At 57.8% G+C, this 8821-nt stretch overlaps 1 protein-coding gene across 1 annotated transcript; it reads right to left on the bottom strand.

Moving 5' to 3' along the window:
• Positions 1 to 1825: 1825 nt before the first annotated feature.
• Positions 1826 to 8553, bottom strand: CCDC86 (coiled-coil domain containing 86). The gene is made up of 4 exons (XM_007108201.4): positions 7739 to 8553; positions 3837 to 3966; positions 2215 to 2289; positions 1826 to 2025 (listed from the first exon to the last, which is right to left on the bottom strand). Exons 1-4 carry the CDS (start codon positions 8494 to 8496, stop codon positions 1906 to 1908), a joined length of 1083 nt encoding a protein of 360 aa, XP_007108263.2. The 5' UTR covers positions 8497 to 8553; the 3' UTR covers positions 1826 to 1905.
• Between the last annotated feature and the right edge of the window lie 268 nt (positions 8554 to 8821).

Raw genomic sequence — 8821 nt, 5'->3', positions numbered from 1 at the left:
GAAACGAAGTGAGCTAAAGCCGTGCTTCTCAAGCTTTCTTATGCGGGAGTCACCCGGGGATCCTGTCTGCTTGAACGGGCCGCCGGGCGGGTGCGCTGACAATCTGCATTTCTAACGAGCTCCCAGGAGGTGATGGGACCACACTCGGAGTAATGCGAGGTTAAAACCCTAAGAGACCTCAGACTAGGGTAGTGGACGCCCCAAGGTACACAGGATGCACCTCCCTGGAGCTGTTTTTAGCAGATGATGGGTGGGGTGGATTTTTACATTAAACCAGTGATGTAGTTTCGGAGTAGAAAGCGAGAGAGGAAAAGTTTGGGAAGCACTGTTCCGGTCTAACCTTTTCGCTTTGGTCATTTAGTTGCGCTTTACTGAACTACACGCTTTATCCCACCATCTCCAGGGGCAGGTTCTATTAGCCCCACTTTTTGCCATGTGCAAATTGAGGTGCAGGGAGGTTAGGTAACCTACCCAAGGTGCAGGGACTGCATACCAACCATTAGGCATCACCTGTTCAATTACTATTTAGTACGTGAAAGGGCACCCCCCACATACCCAAGGTCCTTCAGATAGCAGCTGCATGGGAGCCCCCATCTCTACCTGTCCGACCCAGCATTGCCCGAAGTGGAAAAAGCAAGGGGTGCTATGGTCAAAAGTTTGGGAAACCTGGGCTGATCAAAGTGCAATGGACATCCTTACTGAAGGTCTTTGGTGTCTGAATGAGCCCCGCAACCTCCGTGACCACGGCCGGTGATATTTCCTAGCTCATCTAACACATGTGCCAGCCTACAGTTCCCTGGGACGCCCTCTGAGCAATGCTGGTAATCCCTCGATCTGTGCAGCACCCACCTCCCTCCCGGCCGCACGGGGCTGCAGCTCTGACCCCCAATTTGTAGGTGTGAAGGGTAACTTACCATAGCACCTCCACTCTACCACGTCTCTTTAGCTCAGCATCCCAGGGCCTGGTGCAGAGCTGGTGCGGTACACGTTTGGTGGATGGAACGCCAGTGGAAGAGCCAGGGGAGAAACTCTCCTGGGATCTTGTCCCAGTGTTCCCTGTGCCACCACCCGCGGCTGGGCTCCCAGCGTTTACCCTCAGTGCCAGGCAGGGCCCGGCCCACAGCAAGCGCCTGGCAAACGGAGCAGTCGATAGACAGCTGGCTGAACGGACATCCCAGCTCGACCTCGCCCATGCTCCCTCCTACCTGCTGCCCTGCTTCACCGAGCACTTGGCGCCAACTGACACACAGTACATTTTACTTGTTTATTATGTTTTCTCCATCAGAATGAAAGATCCTTGAGGGCAGGGACTTTTGTCTGTATTCCCTGGTACCTAGAATTGTGCCTGTACACAGCAGGCGTTCAATAAATATTTCTGCTGTAGACTGGATGGCATGAGTTAGTCAGATCTCTGGGGCTTCTGCAGAGTCTGGTACAGGAAAGGGGGAGCTAGAGACCCTGCTCCCTGCAACCTTCCCATTTTAACCTTAAGTGTTGAAAAGTGGGGCGGAGCTGGATTCAGTCTGCTGGGTGACAGGGTCAGTGGGATGCAGAGGGACCCAAAGCAGCCTTTGGGGAGGGGTTGGGGGGGAGGTGGATTCCTGACTTCCAGCCTCCTGGCCTGGGTCAGACCCAGGACTCTGAGACAGAACATACATATTTTGGGGAGTCACCTGCCAGTCACCAGCTCCCTGAGGAACCAGAAATGGAGATAGGAACACGCAGCTCCCCTCTTGCTCTTTCGTTCAGCCTCCAGAAGCCCTTGCCCTGGACCCCTGACCTCTCAGCAGTGACTATTTCCACCTGTGAGGAGGAGGAGGGGGAGGGGGAGGGGAGGGGGAGGGGAGGGGGGAGGGGGAGGGGGAGGGGGGAGGTTGGCCACAGAAGGCCTCGGCCATCCCGAGCTCAGATCTTGGCTGCCGGCTGCTGTGGCGGCTGCTTCTGCAGCTGGGCCAGCGTGTCGCGCTTCTCAATGGAGCGCAGCTGCTGCTTCTTCGCCCTCTTGAGCTTGGTGGGGTTTCGGATCTGGGGGAGGTTGAAGGGAGGGCATTAGCATGGCTGGAGTCTCCGCCCTGCTCCCCAGGGAAAGGGAGGCCACCGCGGGGGCCTGGGACTGCGGCACGAGCGGGGGGCCGTGAAGCAGGGGTGCCGGGGTGTCTGGAACACGACATTCAGCCTGGCCGTGTCCCGTCCCGCAAGCAGGGCGACGCTCACCACTTGGACGATCTCCGCTTTCCGCTCGTTCTCCAGGCGGCGCTTCAGGTTCTCGGCGCGGCGCTGCTTCTTCTCCTGGACACACAGGGGAAGGGGACTGGGTCTGGGAGCCGAGGCGGCCCTGGTCTCCCAGGCAGTGAGGTCGGACAGAATTCCCAGGGAGGAGGGCAAAAGGCCCACTTATCCCGGCTCCGGGTTGTTCCTGGCGCTGGGGGGTGGAGAGGCGGCAAGGAACCATCCCTGTGCCCCTGGGACCAGCACCCAGAGGCCCACTGTGGTGGGAAGTTCCTGACTTCACCTGAGAAGGGGGCGCCTGGTCAGGCGGCTGAGGACAGGGGCTTGGTCGACACTGGGGTCGGAGGGGGCGGGGCGGGGTAAGACACAGGCGGCACCCCAGCTGGAAACTCAGGCCCAGGCAGACAGTGGTTCCTCTAACCACGGCCCTCATCAACTGCCCGGGAGAAGGGGTGGCTGCCCTTTCCCTCATTCCCGGCCTCTCAGAGCCCCCCCATCCCCCTGAAGCCCACGAGCCCCTAGAGCGCTGGGGCTGGGGTGAGGGCTGGCCTCCCGAGGCTCACCCCGGCGCAGGGCTGGGAAGGGCGGAGGCTGCAGAGAAGAGGCTCCGGAGCCATCTGGCCCCGGTTTGGATCTTGACTCTGCTACTTCCTAAACGTGTGGCCTCGGCCCAGTGGTCTAAGCTCTGTGCCTCAGCCGCCCATCTTCGAAGTGAAGACGGTTACGTAAGATTGTTTCGAGGACTAAATGAACGAACACACATACAGGGCTTGGAATAGTACCGGCCCACTGGGAACACTTAGAAGATGAATGTACATGGAGTCTTCCTTGGGAACGGCTACGCTGACTGCTGTCCCTGGTGGGGCAGGGCAGGGACGGTGGCCCCAAGGCTGTGCATGGCCAGGGGCCTCCCTCGGCTTTGGCAACACAGGGTAGAAGGGGTGGCTTGGGTCCGTGGGGAGAAAGGAGAAGTGACACTTGAGCTCCCGGAGGTGCAGGGGAAGGTCTGGACTGGGGGCTGGGCAGGGGCACATCTAAAGGGGATGGTGATAAGAAGGTTCTCTCTTGACCAAGAGGGAGCCAGGGCCACACAGGAAGCTAGATAAGGCCTCAGCCTGAGGCGGCGGCGGCCACACAGTCTGCAGGGCAACTCAAAGCAGGGGACAGATGACCAAGTGGCTGACCCACTCCCTCCCCTCACGGCCAGGCAGGGACTGCAGGCTGGGGGCGAGGTGTCTGACTCCTCCGGTGGCCCGGGGACCACGAGGCGAGTGACATCCCACTGAGAAGTCCACTCTTGGTGGATCTACACCACCACCTCCCTGTCTGCCTGCTGGGGCTTCGTGGAGACTAGAGAGGTTGGGCGTGAACCTCTAACAGGGCACCTGCGGCCCTGGGATGAGCATGAGGGAGGGCTTGAGGGGGGGCTAGAGGAACGCGCGGGCCGCCCACTTCGCTGATGTGTAGCAGCTGTGTCTTGGGGAGTGCCAGCAACAGCCGGACGAGGCCTCCAATCTGTATGCCTTTCCCACCCTTCCCCGGAGCCCCCAGGCTGGAGAATGGCTCTTGACCAAGTCCCTCCCACCCCTGCCTGGCCGGCCCCTCACCTGCCGGCGCCGCTCCTTCTCCTCCTCCAGGTGCCGGGCGAAGTCCTTGGCCTGCTTTCTCTCCTGCCGGTCCTTCATCTTCTGCTGCCAGGATGTGCGCAGGGGCTTGTCCTGAACCATCTGGGAGAACCTGGATGGGGGAGACTGGGTGCTCTTGGAGTCCGTGGGACGCCCCGGTGCCCTCCCTCTGGGCCTTCTTCCCTACCTGCCTGCTTGGCCGGCAGCCGACCCTCCGGGTCTGTAGAAACTTGGAGCAGGAAAGGGCCCTGATCACGCCCACTGCCATTTCTTAAGCCCTGGTTATGTGCCTGAGGTGGGAACTCCTGTTCCCTCCAGTTTATAGAGGAGCAAACAAAGACTCAGAGAGGTTAAGTAATTGCCCAAGGTCACCTTGCTCCTGAGCAGCAGTCTGTGACCAGAGTCCAGGCCACACGGCCTCTACCACCAAGTTCCAGAAGCGAGATTACCTCTGTAAGAACGCACACCGCCAGGATCTAGGGGTGGGATGAGAAATCTAGGACGTGCTGTAAAACACTCCAGGAAGATGGAAAAACGTCAGGGAGCAAGAGGAAACGAGACCAGGAAAACGCTGAGGGCTGCTGAGACTGGTGATGAGGGCTTGGGGGTTCATGCAGCCGTGCCACCCCTTTTCTGTAAGCTTTCTCCTTGAACGGTTTGAAGCCTGTTCGGGTGTCCCTCGGGCCTTCTTTCCCCCTCAGCAGTTCCTCTCGTAGTGGCCTTTCTGCCTCCCTCAATAATTTCTTGACTTTCAAAAGAGCTCCTGTTTACCCACGTCCACGCTACATGCCCCAAGCGGTCACAGCAGTGGGCTGCAGTGGGCACCAGGCAGAGCCCGCTCCCGCCCCTGGGGAAGGTCAACACGGCTCTTCTGCTTCATCTTTCCCCTTTCCTGCTCCACAGGAGTCTACACATACAGCCTTGACCCTGACCCCAGGCCTGTGGGTCCTCAGTCTGGTTCTGCCTCCCCCCCGCCACCCCTCCCCCCCAGTTCTGCCTGCCTGCCCCCAGCACACACCCCACTGCTCCTTCTTTCCCTCCCCGTACGTGGAGGCAAGCACCGTTCCCATCACAAAGGGTGGTGGGAGGACTAATGGCTCATGGCGGCCGAGAAGCACTTAGCACAGTGCTCTGCATGTAGTAGGTGCTCAGCGAATCCACCCTTCAGAGAAGGGAGACCGGGAGACGGTGCACCCAGGGAGGACTGGGCAGAAGGTGGCATTAGGCCTGGGCACGGGGGGTGGGTGGCGTGTGCTTCCCAGCCTCGGCTCCCTCCCCCCGCATCCCCCCTTGGCTGGGACACCTCGTGCAGCACGTGCTGCCCCTGCCGTCTCGGGGCTCACTCACCAACGGCTGAAGCTGCTTCCTCAAAGGTCCCAAACATCCATTCAACAGCCCCTCTGGCCCTTATCCACAGGCCTGGCGTCACTTATGAAGGTGCTTTAATTCCACTGCAGCAGCTTCCTTACTGGTCTCCCTGGTCTCCCCACTGCCCTCCTAACGGTCTGCTCTCCACAGGCCAGACCGGGCCTTGCAGAGGTCAGATCGCGTCACTCTTTTGCTCAACATCTCCCACGGCTCTCACGCTCACTCAGGTCCCTGCAAGGGCCCACGTGGGCCCACGTGGCCTGGCCCCGTGACCACTCTGACCTCACTCACCTCCTACCGCTCCCCTTGTGCCCAGTGACGAGGCCTCTGGACTGTTTCTCAAACACAAGGGCACACGCCTGCCTCTGGACTTTCTGTTCCCCTTGCCTGGATACTCTTTCCCAATATGTTCATCCAGGCCTCTGCTCACATCCCTGTGGCAGTGAAGCCATCTCTAATCACTGTGACAATGCCCTGCACCTCTTGCTTTGTTATTTTCCTGTATCGCTCTAATTACTGACATATGTATACGTTACGTGTTGGTTACCCATTTCTCACAACTAGAATGTTTTGTTTATAGCCACGTTTACCCCCAGATCCTAGCTCAATGAAATATAAACTGGTTGAATGAATGAACTACCTTCTGTTCTGATTCATCTACTTGTTTGACTCAGTGCCTACCATGTGCTGGGCTCTGGGGAGAATCTAGGCATTGTAGGTAAATCCTCACTCTCCTGGAGCCTCTGGTCTAGAGGGGAAGCTGGCAGCCGACAAGAATCACACACGTAAACAAGCATGTGTGCAAATGGGGGTGTTACAAAAGATACAAGGTACAATGACAACATATAGCTTGAGGACTTAACCCTGGGTGGGTTGGACAAAGAGGGCTTTTCCCAGGGGGTGATGTTTATTAAGTGGAGCCCTGGAAGAGGAGCAGGGAATGGCCAGGGGAGGAGCCTTTCAACAGAAGGAACAGCATGTGCAAAGGCCCTGAGCTGGGAGGCAGCATCATCTACGGGGGGCACACAGAGGGGAGGTCAGTGTGGGAGACTCTTAGTGATGGCAGAGATGGCAGAGGAGAGGAAGAAGTCTGGAGCGCAGCTCCAAGCAAACAACAGGAAGCTGGGAAGCATTTCAGCTCCGGCAGGAAGCTGGGACAAAATACCCTTTCTCTTGCTTCTTGGTATCCTCTGCTGACCCTCTCTGCTGGCCTGAGTGTTAGAGCAGCCTCCTCATGCTCAGTGAGCTCCTCTCCCCGCCGTCCACCTCCCGAGTACCAGGACTCCAGGCTCCCACACTCAACTTCCTCACCATCCTCTTCCCACCGGAACCAACCTCTTCATCTGGTCCCACATGGCCATCAGTGGCCCCACCATTCTCTGGGACCTGCTGGGACCGAGGTGGAGGGGCAGCGCCACCACCCACTTCTCCAAGTCCAACAGTAGCTCCATCTTCAAAGTCTCTGATTGGTCACTTGTAGGAAATCACTCCCTATAAAACATGAACTGGACCCCACCTCTCCTTCCTGGCAGCCTAAACATCTCCTTCTTCAGTTGCGCCTCTTTGTTCCTTCACTCAACAAGCATTTAATTGAGCACTTAACTGCCCGTGGCACAGAAAGACAAGACCTCACGCCTACCCTTTAGAAGGGATAGTTAGGGATGGACATGTACACACTGCTGTATTTAAAACAGACAACCAACAAGGACCTACTGTAGAGCGCAGGGAACTCTGCTCAGTAGTATGTAACAACCTAAATGGGAAAAGAATTTGAAAAAGAATAGATACACGTATATGTATAACTGAATCACTTTGCACCCGAAACTAACACAACATTGTTAATCAACCATGCTCCAATATAAAATAAAAGTGTTTTTTTAAAAAAAATAAGGTTGCAATTCAATGCAAGGCGGTTCTACAGAGCACGGGTAAAGGGCTTTCACGCAGACTTTGGAAACAGATCTGTGTTCAGGCCCTGCCTCTACCACACATTTAGCCTCCCTGAGCCTCAGTGTCCTCATATGTAAAATGAGGATAATCCTAATGCCTGCTGCTTCATAGAGCTGATGGGCTGATTAAATGCCAAGAAGCATGCTATGCTGCTCCCTGTTTGAAAGGCCCTTCCCCTGGCCAATCCGTACTAGCGTGCTTAGCGGCGCCCTATATACTCAGCGCTTCGTAGTGCCTTTTATCAAAAAGGCAAATAACTGTAACAGATAATGGTGGATGAAGACCTCACTGCTGGCTTACTTGCTTCTGCCCCCTTACTAGAGAGGGCAGAGACAAGGATAAATGCGTGTTGAATGAACACACAGATGAGGTGCTATCCAGGGGTCCTTTAAGGGCACCCCTCCCTGAGATCCCAGTGCATTTTACCACATTCTGGTTATAATTACCTCTTTGTGTGACTCCCCCAGTGATGTGAGATCTTTCCAACCTAAGGGCTATCTCCAGGCTGCACCCAGGCTCCAGCACCGCACAGAACCCCATCCCTGCCCAGCTGTCCCCCACTTCACCTCTTCTTTGAGCGGTCCTTCCACACCCGCCCAGACTTGGGCTTCCCCTTCGGGATTTTAGGAACCTCCTCCTTCTTCGGTTTCTTGGACGCTGGGGCCTGCGCTGAAGAACCTTCTCGCTTCTTTGGCCCGAGGCCGTCTCTCTCCGGCTGCCCGGCCGGCGGTGGCTTGCTCGGCTCACGTTGATCCCGTGGGGAGCCGGGAGACTGGGGTGTCAGCTCCTGTAGTGGCTGAGAGGGCTCGGGACCCGGCGCTTGCTGACCGGGGTAAGGCTCTAGTGACCCTGGGCTCGGCTGCAACTGATGTCGGGGGGACCCCGGGGTCGGCTCCTCCTTACTCTTGGGCAACTCCGAATCCGCTTCTTCTCGGTCCTGGGAAAACTTTGGTGACTCCCCACTTGGCTTTGGCTGAAGTCGGGAGAGTTCAGGACTCGATTCCGGATGTCTGTGGGGCGACTCCAGGCCTGGGTCTCGCTGACGCTGGGGCGACCCTGGGGCCGGCTCTGCCTGCTTTCGGGGGGACCCCAAGCCTGCCCCCTCCCGTAGACTGGGTGATCCCGGGCTTGTCTCCGGCTGATGTCTGGGAGACTGCAGGCCAGGTGGCCGCACACTCCGAGGAGACCCGGGCTCCCTCCTTTCTTCTGGGTTCGACTCGAACTCCACAAGGGCCCGTCTCGCCCGCAGAACTGAGGTGGGGTCCTCGGGGGATTCAGGCTTTAGTCCTTCCAGCCGCCGGCTGCGCCTCAGCGGCGTATCCATGGCCCGGGCAGAGTTTCTAAATGCGAGCCCACGTTTAGTCTCTGGGACTACCGGCGCCGTCCTATGACGTCATAACCCCGCTACGTCTGCGCCGGGCAGGAGGGGCTGTTGCCTCGGAGGCCATGTTGGTGATGGGCGAAGAGGCGCGGGGAGGAGTCGGGGGAGAGCGGGTCTTGGGTTTACTAGGCGCATGCGCAAAGCGCTTTGGCGCATTTACCTGTGATTGAAGAATGAGTCCCAGCCTGAGATCCGTATTCACCTTGCCTGCGAGCCCAGTCTCCCGGGGGGAAAGAGAGTGTGCAAGCGGAAAAAGGTAGAAGGGGTC

This window comes from Physeter macrocephalus, unplaced genomic scaffold, assembly GCF_002837175.3.
Source record: "Physeter macrocephalus isolate SW-GA unplaced genomic scaffold, ASM283717v5 random_51, whole genome shotgun sequence".
In the NCBI taxonomy this organism is placed as follows: domain Eukaryota; kingdom Metazoa; phylum Chordata; class Mammalia; order Artiodactyla; family Physeteridae; genus Physeter; species Physeter macrocephalus.
Note: the sequence above shows the minus strand (reverse complement) of the source record. Positions and strands in the feature narration are given on the sequence as shown.